At 43.2% G+C, this 25,456-nt stretch overlaps 1 protein-coding gene across 1 annotated transcript in view; it reads left to right on the top strand.

The window, feature by feature from the left end:
* The window catches only part of LOC115099907 (vitamin D3 hydroxylase-associated protein-like), a 54,904-nt gene extending 31,066 nt beyond the window's left edge, over nucleotides 1-23,838 (top strand). The window contains exons 7-15 of the mRNA XM_029617898.1: nucleotides 2,431-2,555; nucleotides 3,299-3,424; nucleotides 7,020-7,117; nucleotides 10,300-10,399; nucleotides 14,658-14,701; nucleotides 18,356-18,395; nucleotides 20,348-20,456; nucleotides 22,648-22,793; nucleotides 23,609-23,838. Coding sequence (XP_029473758.1) covers nucleotides 2,431-2,555; nucleotides 3,299-3,424; nucleotides 7,020-7,117; nucleotides 10,300-10,399; nucleotides 14,658-14,701; nucleotides 18,356-18,395; nucleotides 20,348-20,456; nucleotides 22,648-22,793; nucleotides 23,609-23,737 — 917 coding nt within the window. The 3' untranslated portion in view covers nucleotides 23,738-23,838. The remainder of the gene's footprint in view (nucleotides 1-2,430; nucleotides 2,556-3,298; nucleotides 3,425-7,019; nucleotides 7,118-10,299; nucleotides 10,400-14,657; nucleotides 14,702-18,355; nucleotides 18,396-20,347; nucleotides 20,457-22,647; nucleotides 22,794-23,608) is intronic.
* Nucleotides 23,839-25,456: the final 1,618 nt, after the last annotated feature.

Below are 25,456 nucleotides of genomic sequence, written 5' to 3'. Positions count from 1 at the left end.
TGGACCTGAGCAGGAAGAGGCATTGTAATTTGAGCCACCAGCCGGATGCAGTAAAACTGAAAAGGTTGTCGGGCCCCTACTGTGAAAGTGATTAAACTCCTATTGAAATGATGAGTCAGAGTTTTGGGTTAGAGGATTTCCATGTGACAACCCCCAGAACCCCCCCCCCCCCCGACTATTGCTACTAATTTACAGTTAAATATCATTTCTCAAACAAATAATGGCAAAGCCTAAATTGTAGAACTTTGACTAAAAGAGGGATTTATATTGGAATGTACAGAAAGACCATATTATCAAACAAAGATATCCGCAACCTGAACGACAAGGTGGATCAGAACCCTTGAGTACTGGATTTTTAAGAGAGAAAAAAGCTGGGCAGATTAAAAAGTTGCATATGCTCTCGTTCTCTGCCTGGTTCTTGGCCTTCTGGCTGAGAAAAGGTGATTCCTCCAGGCTTTACAAAAGTAGATAACTGGCCGTAGGCATAGCTGAGCTGTAATCACTGAACATTGAGCAAGCCATGAACCTGGTTGAGCTGAAACCCCAAGTAAAGGAAACCCCTTCCACAGTGGAAGAAAACCTCAGGACACTGACTGTCAAGCGGCTTATCATCAGACAATTCTAGGTCCCCCAGGAGGGTGTGGACCCCAGCAATGGATTAGGAGGTGGTACTCAAGGAAGGCTGGATCCCAGCAGTGGATAAGAAGGCAGAGTCATATTCCCCAGGAGGGCGTGGACCTCTGCATCAGATCAAGAGGCAGAGTTGGGTCCTTCCAGGACGTCGCAAATTCCAGTGTTGGATCAGGAGATGGAGTCGGGCCCCACAGGAAAATGTGGTCTTCATTGGCACATTTGGAAGTGAAGTTAGGTCCCCAGGAGGGCATGGATCCTAGCAGATGTTCAGGAGGTGATACCGAGGCCTTCAGGAGGTTGACCCAAGCAGCTGATCAGCAGGTGATGGATCAAAAGGAAGAGCAGAGGATAACTGTAGTGGATCAAAGGGAATGCTAGAAGGTGGTATTTTATGAGGGTTAACATCCCACATAGCTAAATATGGTGGTTGATATCTTTTAGAAAAGTATATAGTAGTATAGTCTGAGATGAATAACCATAAATAGATAAATATGTTGAAGTAGCTAGAATGAAAACACGATTATTATTATGTTTTTCTTTTATCCATCCTTTTATTAATAATTTTATTTTATATTGAACATGCTACTGTATTTTAACCTCCATAATTATTGTTTTTTATGATTTTATATGTTTTTAATGATTTTTTATGATTCTATGATGTGAACCGTTGTGATGTTTTTTTGCAAATGACGGTATACAAAATTTTTAAATAAATAAATAAGATATCTTGTCTGGTTGTGAATGACCTTCTGCTTCCCAACCTTCTGCTTCCCAACATAGGATAGCCATCCAAAAACCCCACCTATTACCCAATTTCTGTCATAACACTTTCTCACCTCAAGTACTGAGTTTTTACGCACTTATACAATTTTGTATATTACCTATGTATATGTCAATAATCACTCAACCCTTGTACATATTTTTTCCTTATGTACCAGTGTTCACCCTCCCCTGCCCCCTCCTCTGTCTCGATCACCCCACCCCCTCCTTTCCACAAGTTATCTAGTTATTTGCTCTGTTTTCGAGCTTATGTTATACACTGTTCCTTGTAAAGGCTTTCCGCCTATATACCCTTGTTGTAAGTTATCTGTAAACCGGCACGATGTGCAAACGGTTGCCGGTATATAAAATTAATTAAATAAATAAAATAAAAAATAACAGGAATTTTGAAAACTACTGGGAGGTCTTCCCTGCTCATAACTGCAGTCCAGGATCACCACCCGAAGCCCGGCCTCTCTGATCGAACCCACACAATGGGTGGCGTTTGGGGTCGCAATCCTTGATTGCTTCTTTTCAGCCCATTTCTTGCCAAGAATCAAAATTTACTTCTTCTGGGCAGCTCATCCTTTTCTCCACTGCGGCTGTGGAATGCATTCAGATTGACTTTGAAAATGCCTTCAAATCCATTCAAGAACAGTAAAATAAGGACCAGGCCTCAAATAGTTTCCCCCTTTTCTTTATTGTTCAGAAGGAAATAGCAGACTCTGGAATGATCAGAATTATAGCCGATGTATAACCTGAATGCCATTGTACTGCCAAAATAAGCCAAGTGAAATGCATTTCATTGCATTTATTTCTTATGTCCCGCCAAATCAGATACAAAATCTGCCCAAGGCAGTGTACATCATTTAGAAACAATTTTGATAACATAAATGAACAACATTTATTTTCATCTTAATATGTTCCACTGCTTGTCTCCGCTGTGCCTGACGTGACTCTTGAGTTGTATCACGCATTGAACTGAGTATCCATGTTGTTGAGTCAGCTTGTTAACACCATCACTCTATTTAATCTCAGTGCTCCTAGGGTTAGGGCCAATGGCGCGGGACGTGGACAGCCTGGCGCTGTGCATGAAGGCGCTCCTGTGTGACCACATGTTCCGCCTGGACCCCTCCGTGCCTCCCATCCCGTTCAGAGACGAGGTGAGGAAGACAACTGGAAATCTTGAGGGTCAATTCACCCTATGCATAACAATGTGAATATGGCAGATATGGTAGTATAACTGCAGATATTTGGAGGGTCTGGTGAATAGCAACTGCTGTAAAAGGATTTATTCAGGTCGGGCACAGTTTGGAAAAAGAAATTCAGGCAGCACAGGAAGAAGAGCCTCAGTGGGGGCCACAGGGCCAGTCAATGCATGAGGGCTTGCAGGCCTCGGGCTGAATCTTCTTTCTGGAGTTGCTACTGCTATGGGGCCAGGCCAGTCCACAAGCGAAATGGCACTGAGGTGTGCAGGCGTAGATATCAGCATGGCTGCGGCGGCGACACTCCAGCGCCTACTGAAACTTGGTGCCAGAGGCAGTTGCTTACGTTGCCTAGGCCTAAACCCATGCCTGCATGAATTAATTCTGCTGCTGGAGTTTATGCTTTGCATCACTACCAACGTAATATAATGTGAGGTGCTCAAGTGTAGAATTCCTGATGAATGTCAGTACTAATAACACAAGACTCTTCTTCATTATGGTTATGGGCTTGACGCCTGATGTAACATTGATGGACTCTGTTTTCCTTTGAAGAACTTTCCTGCATTGTGTCTTTGCACTGCTGGCTTTCACATACTGTGCAATCATATTGACCCCTGACATGTCTTCAGCAAGGCTGCCTGATATTTAAAGTGGCTGACGTTTTATCGGTTTTAAATACAAGAGGCTTCCTGACCTTCCAGGTGTACCTCAGTACGACTCCCCTGAGAATTGGATACTACGACACAGATGGATATACCCGGCCTGCTCCCTGCATGAGACGGGCCATCCATGAAACCAAAGCACTGCTGGAAGAGGCAGGGCATACGGTATGTTTGATGACATGAAGAACTCACTGTCTACATGTTAACCCAGCAAATTTCTCTTTTAATATTTACCCTGCTGCAATGTTGTCTACTGAAATTGCTGGCATCTAGCCAAACATTAATTGTAAGAGACCACCAGAATCCATATTCATGAATTGACATTTTTAACACTGGAGAGTTCCCTGGTCATTATAATGATGGATATCACCCAGCTGAGGTTCTTACTGTTTGTGACGTTTGCTTTGTCTATCTGCTTCTCCTTCTTTGACTAACAATCAACTCTCTTCTAGGACTCTAAATATCAAGGAGATGCCTGATGTATTTACTAAAATTTGGCTTTCAAAAACCTTCAGCAGTACAAGTGGATCCATAACCTATTTACAGGAGGTGTTTAGAGACAGTCTGTGACTGATCTGAACAGAGCCTGGACACTGCGGAATTTGTGTTCACCGGGGTCAGGTCTTCCTTCAGTCTACTACATTACCTAAATAACACAAATATTCAGAAAAATTCACTAACATTCACACTAGTTAGAACTGGTCTATTTTGTGGTGCACTGGAAAAGTATTGAGAGGAGAAATTTGTCCAGGTTAGAACATAGAAACATAGAAGTGACGGCAGAAGAAGACCAAATGGCCCATCCAGTCTGCCCAGCAAGCTTTCACACCTATTTGTTTTCATACTTATCTGTTACTCTGACCGCTGAGGTCAGGGCCCTCATTGGTAACTTTTTGGTTCCAATTCCCTTCCACCCCCACCCATCGATGCAGACAGCAGTGCTGGAGCTGCATCTAAGTGAAGTATCAGGCTAATTGTTGCATGTGGCTTGTGCACCAGTTCTGATAGCAAAGATCCACTCGTTCTTTCACTTTGATTTTCTATCGGTTCTCCCCTGCCCATTGTACGCTTGCTATCAACAACGTATTGACTTTTGCTGCATGGTGGGGGCGAGGCGTTTTTCAAACAGCCAATTTATGCAGCTAGAACGCTCTTTATCCGAGGAAATCACTTTGAGAATTGACCTCCCTGGACACCTGTTGCATGGGATAAAGGGCGTCTGCTATTATTTAGGTGTCACTTTAATATAGAGTCATGAATTATTTTTGGCTTGAACATTTTAATTGTGCAAATTACTAATGCAGAGTGTTGGACATTTTTTCAATAGTGGTTGACAAAGATTGCAAAACAGAGAAAGACCGCAGTTATCCGTTTTTCGTAGTTGCATTGGGGCAATTGCAAAAAGCCTACATTGGGGCCGATGCAAAAAAAAAAAAAGCGCAGAAAGCGTCTCCTTGCTAACGCAACCCCGCAGTTACCAGCAGTCTGCCGGTTATGAACACCGGTGCCAATAAACTTGGCGTCTGTTTTCATAACGCAGTTGGCCGGTTATGAAAACCGACACTGAGCATATTGGCATCAGTCTTCAATGCGGCCGGCTGAGGTTTTTTTTTTCTTAACTTTTAAAAGAAGTACAGAAAATCAGTTTTTTCTGCTTGTCTGTAGTTCTTTTCAGTGCGCTCCTGGCAGGCATTAATAGCTGAGCGATAAATGTGCGTTTATTTTTTTGCATTGGAGTGAATGAGTAATAGCCTCATTCACATGCATTTGCATGTGCTGAGCACTATTTGCGTGTGATTAGCGCCTATTTAACCCGTGTCCGACTGCGGGTATTGCACACTGTATTGCATCGGCCCCCCAGCTTGTAAAGTTCAAAGGTACTTTGACTGGACGTACTTTGTAAATAAGTTTCTTTTTATATTGTCTTTTTTTCTATTTCTTTTTTCTCCATCTATCTTCTTCCCTCAAACACACAGTCAGCTTCTCATTCTCACAGGCTTTCTCTCTGTCACACACAGGCTGTCTCTTGCACATGCTGTCTGACTCTCACACACAGGGGTAGATTTTTAGTTATGCGTGGATGTAGATTTGTTCGCGCAACCTGGCACAAACAAACCTACGCCTGGTGATTTTATAACATGTGCGCACTGCCGTGCGCACATGTTATAAAATCCAGGGTCGGTGCGCGCAGGGGGGGTGCACAATTGTGCAACCTGTGAGCGCCGAGCCAAGCAGCCTGCCTTCCGCCCCCCAGCCCTAACTAAAAACCCCTCGACCTTTATTGAAGAAGTTACGCCTGCCTCCGGGAAGGAGTAACTTGCGCACGCTGGCTCTCCATCCCCCGACCCGGTGGCTGTTCCGGAGGCCTTGGTCCCGCCCCTGGAATGCTCCCGGGCCGGCACCCCGCCCACAACCCTGCCCCCAGAACGCCCATTTTTTCAAGCCCTGGGACTTAAGCACGCCGCTGAGCCTATGCAAGATAGCCTCTGCGCGTGCAGGGGGAGGTTTTCGGGAGTTGCACGCGCAGAGGCTCGGGGGTTGAAAATCTATCCCTCAGGCTCTCTCTCACTCCCACTTGCTGCCTTGCTCAAGCACAGGCTCTCACTCTCACATGCTCTCTCTCATATGATCATTCATACACACAGTCTCTCACTGGCACATGCTGTCTGACTCTCACACACACAGGCTCTCTCTCACTCCCACATGCTGCCTTGCTCAAGCACAGGCTCTCACTCTCACATGCTCTCTCTCATACAATCATTTATACACACAGGCTCTCACTGGCACATCTGTCTGTCTCTCATACACACAGGCTCTCTCTCACTCCCACGTGCTGTCTTGCTCAAGCACAGGCTCTCACTGTCACATGCTGTCTCTCTCTCACACACCGAGGCTCTCACATGCTGTCTCTGCAAACATTGAGGTCCTCACTCCCACACACAATCTCTCAACTCATCTCATACACACAAACACACACACTCTACAGGCCCTCAGCCTCTCTCTTGCCTCTGGGTCTCCTTTTCACGGGTCGCCGCAAGATGGGCTCTGCAGCGGCCCTGATCTTCTCGGGCCGCCCGCAATGTAGGATCCGCGGTGGTGGCCCTGCTACCGGGCCTCCTCCTCTTCTCAGCCCGCTGCGACTTGAGATTCGCGGATGACTATAAACGCTGCTCCTCTTCTGCACGCGGCTGATGCTCTGTAAATAAGTTTCAAAGAGAGGCCATCAGAAAGAATCATCTACCATAAATAAAAACTTGCAAAAAACATAAATAAAAACTTGCAAAAAAAAAAAAAGAAAGAATCATCTACAAAACCCTTCTTGGGTAATTGATGTGTTGGGCTAGTAAAAGGATCCCAGTCTGTGAGAACTTTCTTTGTTTTGGAGCAGGATCTGGTGGTGTCAAACAGGTATTTCTCAATATGCAACTGATACAATAAGGCGCACCGTACTTTTACTAATTGACAGCCCAGCACAGACAAGAGAGCTCCACTAGCTCAAGCTGGTTTGTACAGAGACAGTGAAACAGACGCATAAACGCTTCGCACCGCACCCCTCCACCCCCCATGATAACAATCTCTGCCTCCCAGGCCTCTGCAACTCCAATAGGGCAGGGCAGTTTTTGCCAAAGAGGGAGAGGGCAGTTTAGCTAAGGTGGTGCATCAGGAAGTCTCGCTGTAACAGGAGCCCAAACCCTTTAGCTAAGAGAAGAAAGAAGTAGAAGCAGGGCTGCTCTTTAAACGATCTTTTTTTCCCATACAGCTGGTTCCTTTTATTCCACCCCGGATTGATTACGCCGTGGAGGAGCTTTTCCTTAAAGTGCTCTTTGCTGATGGATGCGACATTCTGCATGAAGAGCTGTAAGTAAGATGCAGCTGATCCTCTGCTCCCCCGGCACTTTCCTCCTGCACTGTGGGGTAAGAGCCCAACTGGAACTGGCGTCTGTTGGTCGACGGCACTATGAGCTTTTGTTCACAACTTCCTAGGATTGTTCTCCCTTATTTTATATCTCCTTGTTGTACATCTTCTCCTAGCCCATCTGTTGTAGATAAAGTTCTTGGCCAGGGACCACTGATCACAACCCCTCCCCAAATCAGATATGTATACACCCAGATCTGTCCAGTAGCTGTCACCGTTCACCAATGTCCGACTTCTTCCTCTCTGTGGGCAGTGAGGTCTGTCTCTCTGGGATACTCCATAAATCAGGCCCAGGGACTCAACCTAAGTCTTCTGCACGATGGCTGCGCCATCGGGTTTGCCCTGCTCTAAAGGGTATAGGAAGTCCTTTCAGAGGCTCATAGCTAACGATGAAAGTGGAGTATCCGTGAGCAAGACGGAAGAAGGGTCTATAGTGAAGGCCAAATGTGTGCATATTCCCAGAACGACAGCGGAAGTGATTCACTGAATGCGATCACATCGCAGCTGGGAGCAAAACGTGGCCCAGCTCTAGGCTTGCTTTGACAGTTCCTCACGTGGTTGATGAAATTCTGATTTTATTTTTTTTCCCTGGCGCTGTTAAGCTGGAATAATCCTCTGTCTGCTTATTTCAAAAGGAACAGATAATGGGCAAGGATCTTTCACATTGCGGAAAGGGGTCTGAGGTAACCGTGTAGATGGGACTCAATTTCACAGCATTAAATAGTAGCGCGCGGTTCCCGGCACGCGCACACAGACACGCCGATTTTATAACATGCGCGCTTCGACACGTGAATGTATTAAAATCGGCTACCTGCACGCACACGTGTGCCCGATTTTATATCAGCGCGTGCGCAAGGGGGGAGATTTGTTAGAAGCGCACGGCGGCGCGATTGGGCCTTTCCCCAGTTCCCTCCCAGTACACAGACTGGGAGGGAACTTACTAAAATCCCCACCTACCCTGTCTGCCTTTTCCCCTGTCCTCCCCAACCCCCTAAAACCCGTCCAACCACCCTTATTTTTTTGTTTGTTTCTCAATTTACCTGCTCTACGGAGCAGCAGTAAGTTGCGCGCGCTGGCTAGCCGCCGGCACACACTTCAGCATAACGGCGCTGTCCCGATCCTCCCAGGGCCCTCCCCCAGCTCGTCCCTTTTTAAAAAAAAAAAACTCTGTTGTGCGCGTGCCGAAAGATATGCATGAGGCCGTGAGCATTTCTCCCCGTTTTGGATTGCGCCAAGCTTTAACAATTAGCCCGTTAATGTACTGGCCAACAGCTCAAGTCAGAGAAAACATGAACAGAATGAGATCAATATTCAATTTACCTGCTGAGCGAGTAAGTTATCTGGACAACCTTATCAGGATATTCAGAATGACAAGAGTCGAGTGGCACCTTATAGACCAATGAATATATTGAGGCATGAGCTTTTGAGGAGAAATGTAGTACAGAGGTGGGTAAAATATATGGAGATAGAGTAGGGGGAATACAGAAGAAACAGCATTGAATTAGGCAGGCAGGGTGTGGAAACAGAGTGTTAATAATATTATAGTCCAGACCTCTGACAACTGAGATAAGTATGAAAAGACAAAATGCTCTGAGAACACTTATGTTTATAGATAGATGTAGTGTGCCATGAAGCCATTGACGCTCTTCAGACCTAGGGGGATGGTGGTTTGATGAGTTCCAATTTAACAATTTCATACTGGATTGTTCTTTTGTAGTTCCTTTTTTGGATTCTGGCAATCTTAAGATCAGAAAGAGAGAGTCCTGGAAGGTAGAAATGTTCCCCTGGTTTCAGAAAGTTGCCATTTCCAATGTCAGATTTATGTCCATTTATTCTTTTCCTTAGGGAATGACCTATTTGTCCTATGTAGACAGTAGAGGGACATTTGCTGGCAGGTGATGGTATATATTACATTGGAAGAAGAGCAGGTGAATTAGCTCCACTTGTTGTAGTTGATGTTACTGGGTCCTTTGGTGTTGCCTGGGTTAATATGTTCGCTCTAGATTTCGGCAGGGTCTGACTTGGTGGTGTTCTACAATTTGTGGTTGCTGGTGAATATCTGTTTGAGGTTGGGGAGCTGTCAGTAGGCCAGGATAGGCTTTCCATCCATGGGCTGTGAGATGGTGATATCATTGTCCTGGAAGGATTGCAGATCCCTGATGATATGTTTCAGTGAGATGATCCTGTAGCAGAGTGTTCCCAGGTATATGTCTGGCTCTGTTCATTTATTTTCTTAATTCATTGAGTGGGTACTATATTCCGAAATTGTCTGTTGTAATTTCTTCAGATGGGAATCTCTCTCTGGGGGGTCAGAACAGATACGATCATACTATAGGGCTTGACTGTAGATAATGGACCTGGTGGGAAGGGGTAGGTGGAAGCTGGAGACATGTGGGTATGTATGGCATTCATTGGCTTTCCAAAATAATGTGGTTCTTATGTGTATCTCATGTAGTTGGACAATAGTGTCAAAAAAGTGGACTTGCAGTGTGGATTCTTCTAGGCCCAAGTTGATGGTGGGGTGGAGTTTGTGGAATTCTTGGTAGAATTCTTTAAGTGCTTTAAGTCCATGGATCTAGATAATGAAGATGTCATCAATGAATCATAGATAGAGGAGTGACCTCTGGGTGTGGAGTTGATGAAATGCTTTCCTAAATCAGCGCATGATTTAAAATTCCAGTATATGCACTCTTACATGCCCTTATGCGCCTGTGTGGGCACTTGTTTTAAGGTTACCATCTAAGTGGCCTGTGTCAAAATTGTCCACCTAATATGTGGATTTTCAAAAGTCTGCACATGTAATTTTCATGGAAAATAATTTACAGCTAACTTAGCAGATGTAATGGTGTTCGAGTGGCTTAGGATAATTTGTAAAGTGAACATATGTGCATAATTGGTACAACTTATACATGTGTCAGATACTTTATAAGGGCTGTTACAGAATGACCCCTGAGAGACTGCTTCCTCTGTGGATGATACATTTACAAGAAACCCTCAGAGGTAACATAGATTGAATTCAACAACTTTACATGCAGTGAATTAACTTTGCTTGGCTTCCTCTTGGCAAGAGAAATGTTCCTGTGAAACATGAATTACATTTGTTTTGCCTTTTTTGCTTTTACAGAAAACAGAATATTATTGATCCTAATTTGAAAGAACCATATTTTCTTTACCAACTTTCCAATTTTGCCAAGAGGATTCTGGCTTTTGTTGTGAAACCAGTGGTAAGTTGCATCTTATTCTGTTATTCTCTTGGACACATTCTGCACTGTGTGGAAATAAGGAGCCAGATTTTCAAAATGGCATTTAGCCAGCTAAGTGGCGTCGCTGAATATCCGCGGCTAACTTTAAGATAGGTGGATATAGTCATTGGCACGGCCATGCCACTAGCTTAACCGGTTATGTATTACTGGCTGAATATGGACCTCAGCAATAGAGTTGCCAACTGTCCAGTTTTGCACCAGACAGCCAGGTTTTCAGGCATTCTGTGCAGTGTCCAGTCAGAAGCACCGACCGGACGCTAAATTGTCCTACATGTCGTAACCCTTTATCCCAACAGTTTTACATATTGGTATGCACAGATAGCTCAGGATTCTTAGTAATGAAACAGGGGAAAGTCCATCCTCCGAATCTTAAGGTATTTACATACCCAGCGCCACTCTTGAAGACTGTGTGCATGGGATGGCTGAAGGCAGCCTGAGGTGAGGGATGAAATGCTACTCTCTGCACCCCCCTCCCCCCACCCAAGGCATGGCAAGGGCAAGGTGGGAGGTCTCTTTGTAATCTGGCCCTTTCCGTGATTTCAGTTGCTGTGGAAGGGGGAAAAGAGAGGTCAGAGGAGCGGCAGATAGAGGGTCAGCTGTAATGTTTCTAGGGAGCTGGCAACCCTGCCCCACTCCCAGGAACCCTAAGATCTGCCTCCCACCTTTTCCCTAGCATTTTTCCCAGGAGAGGTGGGAGATGGGTGAATGGTGGGGGTCTTTGTATTGCACACTCTCTCCAGCTGGTGCAAGAGCATTAGGCAGACTGGGCAAACTTTACAGCCTTGTGCCTGTGTATGTGCCTCACTGCCCTCACCACATACAATTAAAAATTCTGCATTTCTAAAAAAACAATTTTACATGAGAAAGGACACTGAAAGTTTAGTCTTCCAAGGTAAAAATATTACAAATTATCACAACCTAGCAAAAAAGCAAAAACCTCACTTGGAATTCAACAAGGAGGTTCACCCTCCTTGTTGAATGTAACTTTACCGCCTATGTTCATATGTTTATTTCTTTCTCAGTTTTTACCCTATTCGATGTAAACCGATCTGATATGGTTATTACCATGAAGGTCGGTATAGAAAAGTGTTAAATAACTAAATAAATAAATATGGTATAGGCCTATTGCAATGCATATTGGATGTGGGCTTTGCCCTCAGAAAGCCCAGAATATACTGGATTACAATTACAATACAGTAAACCTCCCACACTAAAAAAGCACTAACTACAAACACTCATACAGCAAAAATCTGAACTATGAAAAGGGAACGCTGCAAATATTATACCAGGCCCTAAAACACCAATACACCTCCTATTAAGAAAACAGAACAAGCCAGGCTGCTATAGATCCTTACATAGAAATTACAAACTTGCAGAATGTCTGTCTCAGTCACACAGGCAAAAAGTCAGCCTTTCACCAAATGCAGAATAAAGAGACCATAAAATATAAACAAAAACATACACACAAATACTGAACTGGAAACTGCAACAAGCCAGATTGAATACAGCGCAGCAATGGAAAAACATAAATACTATTCCTCAAAACAGTAACATCAAGGAATATAAAACACAATCACAATAGTAAAACACACTGATAAAAAAGAATAAATATTTCAAAACAGTTGATGAATAGAATAATAGCTAATAATTAAAAACTCATATAAAAATGATTTAAAAACTTCCCAAGCACCAATAAAAACAGATATATGAAAAAATATCCAATAATTAAAATTAATAAGGATTTTGAAAAATCCCCACTTTCCATACCTGGGAACTTTTGATTTCCAGTTTCCCTGAGATTGCCATGGATTTATGCAGGGGGAAGGGAGGAAGACATTTTTCTTCTCATATACATACACACACACACACACACACACACACACACTCTCACTCCCTCACACGCGCTCTCTCTCTCTCATACACACACACGCGCACACACACACTCTCACTCACACGCGCTCTCTCTCTCTCATACACACACACGCGCACACACACACACACTCTCACTCACTCACACGTGCTCTCTCTCTCTCTCTCTCATACACACACACACACAGATACTTTCACACATGCTTTTACACACAAATGCACAGTTGCTCTCACATATACATACATAGATGCTCTCACACATGCTCTTTCACACACAGACACACCCATGCACATTCTCTCTTACAAAAACACACACTCTTCCTCTGTCTTACTCACACTTGCTGTCAGACAGCCAGGGCTTCTCATTTACGTTTGCAGCTGCGGTGCATCTCTATTTTTTGTCCACCCGCGGGGCCTCCTTTAATCTTTGGCCATCAGTGGGTGGGACCTCACTGGCCGTACCCACAGCTGGACCTCTTCCATCTTTAGCCCCACGGGCACGTCAACTACTGTGATGCCACGGGAATCTTCTTCCAGCCTGCAAGGGGTAGGATCCCCGCGGGTGCATTAATTCCCTGTGCTGCCGCGAGGTTCTAATTTCAGCCCGTGAGGATTGGGAATTCTGCAGGCCCATTATTATGCTGCAATGCCACGGGGCTTTTCTTCTTGTCCAAGGGGACTGGCAACCCCATGGGTGCAACCTTCTGCTGCAGCACCGCAGGGCCTTCCTTCTGGCCCATGGGACCCCTGCCACGGATATGTTGTTAGATATATATTGGTTGGGACAAGGTGAGGCGGCCTACAGAGAAGCATTTTGGGGGAAAGTTTTGCCACTCCAAAATTTTGCCATCTGTGTCAGCTGCCTCACTCTGCCTGATTATAGACCTGTGCGTGTGATTAACGCACTGGATCGAGTCACTCTCCAAAGCGATGGAGAAGATAGGGGGAGAAATAAGAGTAGAAATGTCAAGCCCCTCCATCTGTCCATTTTCAAGAGAAACCCAGGCTATGGTCTCATCTCAACTCAACCAACCCTTAATAGATTCCAACCTTGCTGCCCAGAAGTAACCTCTGAGGTCAGGCAAGGCCATATTTCTATACTCCTTAGTTCAATTTAGGGTTGCCAGACTCATCTGCGGAGTCTTGTTTTGTCAGAGAAACTTAGAAATGATGAGGTCGACATTCAAAAGACATTTATTTATTTTATTTATTTGAGTGTTTTTGTGTATAAGATGTATAACCTAATAGTTATCTGTCTAAATGGCTTATCCGGCTATATTTAGTCCTTAAAATTTATCTGGATAGGAAGGGGGTGTGCCAGGGGGCAGGTGGGAGGCATTTCTGGGTGGAGTAGAGTTGGCCTATATTCGGAGCTAGCCGCTTAACCTATCCGGCTAATTCTGGTCGGCCCATAGGGCCGTCCTAAAGTTAGCCGGTTAGACATAAGCAGCTAACTTTAAGATAGCCAGGTATATTCAGCGGCAGAACCAGCTAAAAATGAACCCCGATATTATCTACTCCATTGAAAAAATGTTAAGGGAGTGAACAAGGCAAATGATGGAAGATCTTAATTTAGTTAGTTCGATTTAATATTTACTAACACATGATATAATGCCACATAATCAAATCATCTAAGCAGTTTACAATAAAGTTATCAAATCCATACAACATAATAGTCATCCCTTCTCTTACTGTCCTCCCCCTCACCTGTGTTGGCGCAATACGGAAAGAAATGTTAGCTCCTGAAACATTCGCAGCAGTTCAGGGGACTCTGTAGGCTTCAAAAGCCGAGTTCAGCCGAACCACAGCAATCACGAGTTAAATGTCACTGACAAATAATATATTGTTGCTCTTCATCGTTATTAGTTAATAAATCATTTTAGTACAAGTCCAGCTGGAATTTCATGTCCTTAAAATGGCCCTAGTCTTAGAACATTCTTGAGCCGTTTACGCACCTAGAACATTCTTGAGCCGAGTATGTGGAGACAGTCTGCTGAATTTTTCTCTCAAGCTGCAAAGATGAGATTTGGTTCTCTCATATAGAGACTGACTGTGTGCAATATTTTGCATACTTCTGTGTTTCACATGGTGATTTTGCAATTATTAGAGTGTCACTGCAGTGTGGGCTCTAATTGCAAAATCACCATTTATTTCAATGCACCTGCTGTGAGTGGCCATCCAAGTGTTAGTTGTAGCAGACCCAGCGAGTGCTCAGCTTGAAAGCATGCATTTGTCTTGCTGGCAGCATGCATGCACATATCTTGGTGAGCTTTTATATTCAGCAGTGCTTAGGGAGGTCCAGTTGCTCTATGGCAAAACTTATTTGAAATGTCTTTTTTTTTTTCTTTAGTTTAAACGGTTTGCCAGCATGATGAAAGCAGCATGTGGAGTAAGGTAAGATTTGTTCTGAAGCTTCAACGGCACTATCGCAACTCAGTCCAATAAAGAGTTTCCTTCTGCTGCTTTCAGCTTCCACCTCAATAAGAAGAGGTCTTTAGTGGGGCTACGGCCCCTGGAGCCTCCATTCAGAACACCCTAGTGGTTCCTCAGTATTTTGCCTCCTCCTCCTCCCCCTCCCTGGACTAGCCCAATCATTCTATTGACCGTCCTTGGGACAGAGGTCACAACCACTGCTCCCTCTGGATCCTGTTATACATACACTCCTTGATTTACCATCGGGTGTCATTGATTTGTGATGGCTGAGACCTCCTCTCCCCCAGGGGCTGTGAATGCTGCCTCCATAGCATCACCAGTCCCAACTAGCCCACAAGGCAACGCAGAGCCCCCATGTCTGCGAACCACAAGGACCAGTTCACATTTTACCACATAGAGGGTCCCACTGCACATGCAGTGTTTTTAATTGTGGATGTCATGCACTAAGACACACAACAGAGTCCTACAGATTACCACGCTGGTTGGAGATGTTTGAAAAATTTAAGCAGAGATGGCCAGAAGTAGATTTTTCATGAGACACATCTTTTTGCCTACAGTTTTAACCTCCTGCTCGTAGAAGCAAATTATACAATGCGTATCAGCTGTCTGCCTCAGTTTCCCCATCTCGCCCTGCCATTGTCAACAGGAGTGAATTCCTGCCGGCTGGGCTGTTTAGTGGCTGATTTTGGAAGGGAAAGGAGAAAAGAGGTTAGACGCCTTCTATTGAGACTGCTGCTGGCTCTGTGTTTACATGTGTGCATGCCTCCGGGTGGTGCACACATGCATGGCTGCAGAGCCCCTGAGAGGTGCTGGGCCACTGTGAATACTCCTACTGGAGAGCTGAAAACACATCCCACTGACGGCCGTGTTACAGTTTGAGTAGAGACAATACTACGTGTATGGTACCAGAGCAGCATGGTGGATGTTTGCAGCAGAGACTAGTGAAATTACAGTTTGTAGGAGGTAACAAAGCACCCCTCATGCCATGTAGAATCAGAAAGTACCCAGGGTGGCATTTCTTCAAACCCCCCTCCCAATAATTAACCTAGGCAGTCAAGCCTTTGGCAGCAACAACAGCATTTTGGCAGAAAAGATTCAGAAGCAATAGGGATGACAGATGCAGAAGTGCAGCCAAAGTGCATATTTATCACTGACTGGTGGATGTGGACGCAAACCGAATGACGCAAACCGATTGTGGTAGTCCCTTGTCTGTCTACATCCTTCTCCCCACCTTGAGTCTGAGTGCGCCTGCTGCTTGTAGGTTAGATTGTGGCTACAGGTGAATAGCAATTTAACTGATAATATTAAGATACAAACTCATTGGGGTAGATTTTAAAAAGCATTTACTCGAGCAAAACTGGTTTTTGCTCGAGTAAATACACTTTACTCAAGTAAGTAGGCTTTTCAAAATTGCTACAATATATGCCATTGAATTGTCCATAGGATTTACTCAAGTAAGTGCACTTTACTCGAGTAAATAGCTTTTGAAAATTGCTACGATAGTATGTCACATTTACATGCGTAACTCCTTTGAAAATGACCCCCATTAGCTTTAAGGGAGCAGTTACTTACACTTTTGTGAAGTAATCAATCAGTCTTATTGTAGCAGCATAAGTATACAAGAATTAATATGGTAAATATAGTTTGTTTTTTTTAAGTTACAAAGTTTTACAGAGCAAAGCACTGTTATGAAAAAATTAGCATAAACTCATGCTTTATCTCCAAGTTAACTTGCATTTGACAAATAAGCAATGCCAAACTAATTAACTCAGTTAAAAAGCAATTAAGCCAGTTTAACTTTCCCTTAGCCGTTGGCAGGTCATGCTCCTGCAGATAAAATGCCATGGGGAAGCCAGCAATTCCGGTTAGCAGATGACAGGCAATTGAACCGAGAGGTCTCACAGACATCTTTATGAGAAATGTCAGCAGGAATAGGGTAAAGAAGTCTTTCCGGGAATAAAGATCTATCAGGGAATAAAGTTGACCATTAGAACATAAGAATATAAGAAATTGCCATACTTGTTTAGATCAAGGGTCCATTAAGCCCAGCATCCTGTTTCCAACAGTGGCCAATACATGTACAAGTACCTGGCAAGAATCCAAATACTAAGTAGATCCCATGCTATAGACACCAGTAATAACAATGGCTATTCCCTAAGTCAACCTGATTAATAGCAGTTAACGGACTTCTCCTCCAAGAACTTATCCAAACCTTTTTAAACCCAGCTACACTAACTGCCTTAACCACATTCTCTGGCAATAAATTCCAGAGCTTAATTGTGTTGCATATAGGGAAAAATAACCCTTGCTGTAGTTACATGATGTTGGGTTCCATATTAGGAGCTACCACCCAGGAAAAAGATCTAGGCATCATAGTGGATAATACTTTAAAATCGTCGGCTCAGTGTGCTGCAGCAGTCAAAAAAGCAAACAGAATGTTATGAATTATTAGGAAAGAAATGGTTAATAAAACAGAAAATGTCATAATGCCTCTATAGTGCTCCATGGTGAGACCGCACCTTGAATACTGTGTACAATTCTGGTCGCCGCATCTAAAAAAAGATATAGTTGCGATGGAGAAGGTACAGAGAAGGGCTACCAAAATGATAAATGGGATGGAACAGCTCCCCTATGAGGAAAGGCTGAAGAGGTTAGGGCTGTTCAGCTTGGAGAAGAGACGGCTGAGGGGGGATATGATAGAGGTCTTTAAGATCATGAGAGGTCTTGAACGAGTAGATGTGACTCGGTTATTTACACTTTCGAATAATAGGACTAGGGGGCATTCCATGAAGTTAGCAAGTAGCACATTTAAGACTAATCGGAGAAAATTCTTTTTCACTCAACGCACAATAAAGCTCTGGAATTTGTTGCCAGAGGATGTGGTTAGTGCAGTTAGTGTAGCTGGGTTCAAAAAAGGTTTGGATAAGTTCTTGGAGGAGAAGTCCATTAACGGCTATTAATGAAGTTTACTTAGGGAATAGCCACTGCTATTAATTGCATCAGTAGCATGGGATCTTCTTAGTGTTTGGGTACTTGCCAGGTTCTTGTGGCCTGGATTGGCCACTGTTGGAGACAGGATGCTGGGCTTGATGGACCCTTGGTCTGACCCAGCATGGCATGTTCTTATGTTCTTACTGTGCAATTAATACATTATTGTGCAATTAATACATCTACTAGAGCTCCCCTAAACCCCTAATCAGTCCCACAATGTGCCGTTTGTGAACTCCTGACCGCTCCACCCCACACATGGCTGCAAGAAACGGGTGCTATTTGCAGTGCTGGGTTTTTGCTGTAACATCACTACTCTCATGAATGCTTTCTTTTTTTTGCATTAAAACCCAGTGCAGCTCTGGCACTTGTGTTTCCTGGTTATTCAGTGATAAGAAACTGAGAATATATATAACTTAACAATAAACCAGGCATTTCATGAATTGTCCTGCAGGCCCTGCATGAAAGTGGTTAAAGCAGTAACAGAATATTTGGGCTTCCGAGCATTACATGTTTCTGTAAATTAACTTAAATGTTTAAAACCATTGAATATTATCTGAGCCATGCAGTTCATACATTGACTCCCTATGTGTTTGGCTATTTTTAATATGTCCAACTAATTTTTAGGACAGTAAAGGAGCTCTGGAAAAAGAATGCTGCTGTACAGGTATTCTGATTTTTTTTCGCTAGAAACCCATTGAGATTTCTTCCTGGCAAAATGGTTGTGGTCATGATACCAATGAGGCGCCCCTTCATTTGCCCGTACAAACTTTCCCTTTGAAAATTGGTGCAAAGCTGGCTGTTAAAATGCACAGTTTTAAAAATTGCTGCCTAAACTGTCAGGCCGATGCAAGTTCAAGCTAGCGGCCCAGTTAGCCCGGGGTTGGGGATTAGCGCGTCCAAACCAGCACGAGGCTGATAGCACTCATCGTGCGTAAATGCGAGGCTGATGAGGATACCCCCTCCTCCATGTAAAAAATAAATGTGCACTTGACGTTCACATTTTTACCCTCAATAATTAACGCCAGCCCCAGAACTGGCATTAAGTCTTGGGGCGCCTTAAAAGTTTACAGAAAGCAGAAAACACTGCTTTTCTGTGGTTCCTCTGACTTAATATCGTGGCAACGTGAATAAAAACAATTTTTTAAAAAATGTCTTGCTGGTAATCGGGTTAGGAAAATGGACGCTCAGTTTACAAGCCTCCATTCTCCTAACCCATGGCCACGCACAGGAAAGCGAATGCACGTAAAACTGAGCATCTGTTTTCTTAACCCGTGCATAGCTACTTCTCCTGAGCGCCCGATGCCATGGACGTGCTAGGGATGCACAATTTATCCCGAATGCGTCTTTTTTAGCATGGCAGCTCATTTGCCTCTTGCAGAGAGCACCAAGGAGAGGAGATTGTGCACGCAATATGAAAGCAGGCACTCAGTCACGAGCATCGGCCTGTTCGGGTGTTAAACCTTTATTCAAAGGTTTTTGTATGGCTGGCCAGATAAAAGCCAAAATTTATTTATTTATTTTGAACTTTTTTATACCGACATTCATGTGGCAAGATACCTATCATATCGGTTTATAGTGGAACACAATTTTGCAACAACCATTACATAGAACCAGGGTTACAAGGAACTGGGAAAAAAAGGGTAAAAACAGCAGTTAACAATAGAGACATTTAGATTTGAATATTTCCCCTTGCTGAGTGGATAATTTTTGTGCGCATATAATTTATCCGGATAAAAAGAGGCAGTACTGGATGTGTTCTGGGATCAGGGCTAAACTCTAGCTAGTGAGCGCTGTCTGGATGAAGTTATGTGCATTAAATCTGGTCGGAAAAATGCCTCTTCCAATTTCATCCAGGAAAAGTAATCACATAACTTAGAGTGCATTCAGCAACAGATTTATTCAATTAACTCTTACTGAAAATCCAGATAACGTACCTGCTTGTCGACTCTTAGAATATTAGATGATTGTTTCTATGCATGTTATAACGTCTTGGGCACTGTCTGCAGTAAGACGTAGAATAATATACATTGTGGATCCACCAGACTGGCTAGAGGGTACTCCAGGACTCTCCTAAGCTGGGAGATGGTGGTGGGGTTGGTGGTGTCCGAGTGGATGTGGGGTAGGGAGGGTGGGTGGGACAGTAAGTCTGATGATGTTAACACTTTTTAAAACATTTAAAAAGGAAGGAAACAAACGAACGCAGCCATGCCCTTAACTGTCCACCAAATGGGAAAGCCAGTGAGAGACTGGGAAAGCACAGAACACAGGCAGCCGTTCACCTTATGGCGACGATATCTTTAGAGCAACTTAAGGACTCATGCAAAGGCGATGCTGCGCGTGAGATCTCAACATCACACAGGTCCCTTCTCTTGGTATCACCTGAAGATGTGGCCTCGATAGCTCACGTACATTAATATTTTTACATTTCCTGGGTTGGTCTAATAAAAGGTCTCCCGGCCTGCAAAGAATCCAGATTTATCCAAGAGCAGTACAACACTACGGAGTGAAACCCATTCCGATATTGGATGGTAACAGGGTAAATGACCGCAAAGAAAGGCCACTTGGCCCGCTCAGCCTCACACTAATCCTTTCTTGCATGTGTACTTTTTATTCCAGAGCTATACTGAAGAATTTATTTCTAAGTGGAGAATGCTGAATCTGGATGTTGTACTCTGCCCTGTTTTGGGACCTGCCTTTAACAAGGGTTATCCTGGGAATCTTATGGGTAATAGAAGCTAAGCTAAGCAGACTCTTACAATGTATCACGAGGTTTCAGGACTATAGGGATGTACATTGATTTGAAACAAATAAAGAATTAGAACCAAAAAAGTCCAGTTTTGGTTCACTTCGTTTCAAACAACATAAATCCCTGGTGCTTCCAAAAAAACAAAACATTTGTTTCTTTGGGTTGGGTTTTTTTTCTTCAGGAAATAGCACATATTATTCGGAAAATAGTTTGTGCAAGTTTCTGAAATGGAAAAAAACCCACAAAAAATGAAAAAGGCCTCCCCGGTTGAACAAAGTTCAGCTGAAAACCTCCCCCCAGTGAAATAAAATAGAAATGTGCAGCCTTGCAAACCCCTAGCTTTAGTGCAGAGATGAAAGTAAAGTTAGGCTGTGTTGAGGAGGAGGCCCAATGAGACAGACATGGAAAAGACTTTCTAGCCAGTTGTGTCTATGGCCTGCCCCCTGGCATGGTAGTAACTGCAGGTCATAGATACAATTGGCTAGAAAGTGCAGGTTAGGATGGTGTCTTGAGTTGTGCTGAATGATATGGAAAGGACTCGGGGGAATGAAAATTAATCTATTAGAGTTTTTATAAAGTTCCATCTTCCAAAACACTTTATGGACCTAAAATATAATTATTAGACTGTGATGGTGCCAGGCCCTCCCAAGTCCATTCCCCCAAGCAAGGGACCATAGAGGGATGATGGACTTCATATCCGTTTTACCAATCCCATAAGAAATGTATCAGTTCACATTTATAATAGGCCTAGCAGGCTCTGCTTTCAGCTGAAACACAGATACAGTGCAGGGTTCTCTTAAAATCTGCAGTTACAAAGATAAAATGTATAATAACACAGTAAATGGTGGCAGGTGAGTGTGGTCACTCGGCATGGCCACACGTTAGGAAAAGGAGGCCAGATCACTGCTGTTTCCACACAAACTATTTACAAGCAAAAACCAAAAAGTACAGCCCAGAGGAAGCTTACCTCAGCAGTCTTACAACAAGCCAATATGTGCAGGCTGGCTTCCTGCCTTCTCATCCAAGGCTGCAGGGATCCTCCCTGGCCCAGAATCCCTTGCTGGGTTGGATCTTAAGAAGGTCCAGACCAGACAGCTGTGTCCGGTCTTTTAAGGTGTTCTGAGGGACTTTCTTATAAATGACCTCACAGTGAGCATCAATGGACTCATCTGGTCTGTCCAGTTGTTCCCTTCTGCATTGTTCAAGCTAGGGATATCTTCCAGCGGTCATCCATGCAATCTTGACCACTTGTGGGATATTACTCTTTGTAGGATCAAGGGGGGGGGGGTCATCTGAGTAAAAGGGGTTATAGGTGGAGATAGGCAGGTCAAAACGGACTTTTGTCCATATGCTTCATAGAATCGTAGGATGATGTAGCTAGAAGGGCTCTCAGGAGGTCAATTAGTCCATCCCCCTGCCCACAGGAAGGATCTATTGCACTTGATCTGTCTCAGACAGATGTTTATCTAACTTTCTCTTAAACTCTCCCAGGGATGGAGATTCCACCACCTCCCATCATTTATTTATTTTTGCCCCAGTGCCCGACTGCCCTCCAAGGTAGAAAGTAGCTTAATGTGCATCCTGAATCTCCCCTGCTGTCATTTTAAGCCCATTGCTTCTTTTATTCCCACATTTTCAGCTTTCTCGTCTGTGAATCGCTTTCACGCTGTTATGTTTTCCACGTCTCCTAATTCCTTTGTACCTCTTCCCTTCCCTCCCTCCCCCCTTCATCTGTCAGCTGTTCTAAATTTGTTCTTTTCTCCAATTTTTATTATTTTTTCCAGCACAAGTTCTGTATTCTGTTACTTAATTGATTTATATTCCGCCTTTCAGGCACTTGGAAGATGATTATATTCAGGTGTTGTAGGTATTTTCCTGTCTCCAGAGGGCTTACAATTTAAGAAGTAGATTTAATAAACCGCGATAAGGTGCTAGGTGATAGGGAAAGTGAACGACTGGCCACCACGTGATAGGGGGGATGGTCGTTTGGAGCCAGGCATGGGGATAGAGGGGCACTCTAGGCCTCCACTGACTACCAGTGCTAACATTTTCAGGTAAGGAGAGGTGTTAGGGAGGAGGAGGAGGGTCTTATTTTTGGGTGAGATAGTGAGGCTACTAAAAAGTGTAACGAGGGTGCTTTAAAACATTACTGGTGCTGTTTTTTTTACAGTCACTGCTTCTTCTACTATTCTGTATAACATCTTAAACTTCCCCGCTGGGGTCCTTCCTGTGAGTACAGTCACTGAGGAAGATGAGAGGGAGCTGAAAGATTTCAAAGGACATCATAACGACTTCTGGGATAAGGAGTACAAAAAGGTTAGTCACTACCACTGAATGTGAAAAGGGTGTGCTTAGCACAAGAATCGTTGGAACCCCCCTTCCCCTCATGACCACATTTGATCTGATTATGTTATCATTAAAAATAAGATAAAACCTTTTGCTATTGATAGGACTAGACCACTGCATTGGAACACCAGCAAGGACTTCCCGATGTTTGCATGTTTTCCTGGGTGTCCTAGCTTTGGATTTAGTTTGGGGGTTTTTTTCGGGAAATGTCCTCACTCCGTCTTGGCTTATCTTGCAACCCTTAGCATCCAAGGAGGGGAGTAGAAAACAGTTCTGGGGATGGAGGATCCAAGAAGTGGGGCCCGAGAGAGGAAGATCAGAGAAGAAACAGCAGGGAACCAGGGGAAAGGAAGCATCCAAAGGAGGGAGAGGGTTGGTGATGGAGTGGGCCAGGAGTACATTTCTTGGGCAGGCTGGAGAGGGTAGATCAATCTGTAAAATGGTGGTGGTGGTGGTGACTGACAGAAATGCCTTTTTTTTTTCACTTCAGTCCTATTACACCTGGACTTTCCTGTTGTACTGTAACAGAGACAGAATCTTCCAGCGCTCATCTCAGTGCCCTTCGGTGCTAATTATCTGGCTCGTGCCAGCAGGGAATGTCAGTCCTGTCCTGGTTCTCCTAATGCTACCCAAGGCATTCTGCTCTTTGCAATTTCAATCACAGGGCATTTCACACCTCTGATAGAAAAGGATTAAACACTGTTCTGGCACAAAGGCCTTCAGTTTTTTCTTCTCTTCTGTGCCTGTAATGTTAGAATTGCTATAACTCATTTCTTTCCCAACAGGCAATGGAAAGAGGTGTGGGGCTGCCCGTGGCTGTGCAGTGCGTAGCCTTACCTTGGCAGGATGAACTGTGCCTTCAGTTTATGAAGGAGGTGGAAAGATTGACTCAGGAGAAGAGGAAAAGGAAATAAGTGAATCAAATTTGTTTTTGTCGGAAGCGAGATGGAAAAGATAACCTTCTATTTCCTGCTAATATTCATTTTCATTAAAACAGATACCACTTGGCACTCTAGTTTTGAAGTCTTTTAGTAATTCATTATGACTCATTGAATACTAAATTATTTATAGGGGATATTTTCTTTATTTTGTTTTATAGACTGCCCCTTCATAAAATAATGCTCTACTCTGATAGCAATTATTGTATGCTTTAAAATAAAAACTTAACACCAGCAGCTAAAACAAGAAAGATCTTATTGGAATAATCCAGAAGAGTACAATTTCCTGCAAGGCAATCAGAAGCAGAGAATGTTATTGCTTTAAGTTAAATAGATCAGAATATCAATGATTTAATTTGTTTGCATAACATTTTCCCAGTTGGCTATCATTATAATTTTATCTCATTTATGTTAATAAGATTGAATTCTTGCAAGTCATGTTATTTCTTGTAAATTGAGCCAGAAGGTAAAAACAAAACTCGGTGTTAAACTTTAACATACTTTTTGACCTTTTACATACATTCTGGCATTTCAGCAACCTTGGATATTTTTTCAAGTCTGGTCAGTGAAATTTCACAGTACAGTAATGATCTTTTACTTTACTAGCCTGGTTTGAAAGAAAAACCTTTTCAAAGCACCACTACAGCAATAGCCATATGGGACATACATAATCATATACAAATAACTTTATAAAACTGAATAAAACACATACAAGTAAAAACAAATAAAATAACCTTATACTCAAGAAAATGATATACTTGACACAAAATGCCCCATGCTGTTCACAGCATACCATAACCAATCCAACTGCTGACAGACGTTGCATCACACAAAGTTCAGAAGGACCGCACCAATGCATGATAGAAACATAGAAATGACGGCAGAAGAAGACCAATAGGGCCCAGCCAGTCTGCCCAGCAAGCTTCACACTTATTTTCTCATACTTATTTGTTACTCCGACCACTGAGTTTAGGGCCCTTATTGGTAGGTTTTTGATTCTAATTACCTTCCACCCCCCGCCATTGATGCAGAGAGAAGTGTTGGAGCTGTTTCAAAGTGAAGTATAAGGCTTAATGTTTGAGGGTAGTAACTGTCGTATCAAGCAAGTTACCCCGATGTTTGTATAAAAAAAATTAGACCAAAATGTGTTTGGATCGATCCAAAATAAAACAAAATTAAAATAGATCTATTTAAAATGAAAAAATCAAACTGGGAAAAAATGTACTCTTCAAGCGTTAAAGCTCACATGGCAGAGAAGGCTTTGTTCTTTCAGCCTGGAAAGATATAAATCTGGCATACAATAAAATTAAGGTAATGGTTAAAGTGAAATTATAGCTTCATTGAAACTAAACATTCTGATATGCCTTAATTCAGCAAACAGTGGTCATGAAGCTACTGTCTTGTCTCTATTGTTATGCCACTAGGGGGCACTACCACAAGTTGTGGTGTGTGGGCTGCTTTCCCTCTGCAGATCTAAAACCTTTTTTGTTCCATTTCCTAAGGTGATAATATGACAAAAATTTTCTTTAGTCTTGATTATATGTAGATAATTTTTTTCTGGTATCTGTTTAATTAAATAACTCATTCTTAGTCTATTTTCTTCTCTTATACATTGCCATAATCATAACTCACTCCATTCACTCTTACAAGAGGATAACTCCTTCAGTTCATTTTTAAAATCCTTAAACTTTGAAT

This window comes from Rhinatrema bivittatum, chromosome 10 (assembly GCF_901001135.1).
Source record: "Rhinatrema bivittatum chromosome 10, aRhiBiv1.1, whole genome shotgun sequence".
Lineage (NCBI taxonomy): Eukaryota > Metazoa > Chordata > Amphibia > Gymnophiona > Rhinatrematidae > Rhinatrema > Rhinatrema bivittatum.
The sequence above is the reverse complement of the archived record's forward strand: the minus strand, read 5'-3'. Positions and strand labels throughout refer to the sequence as shown.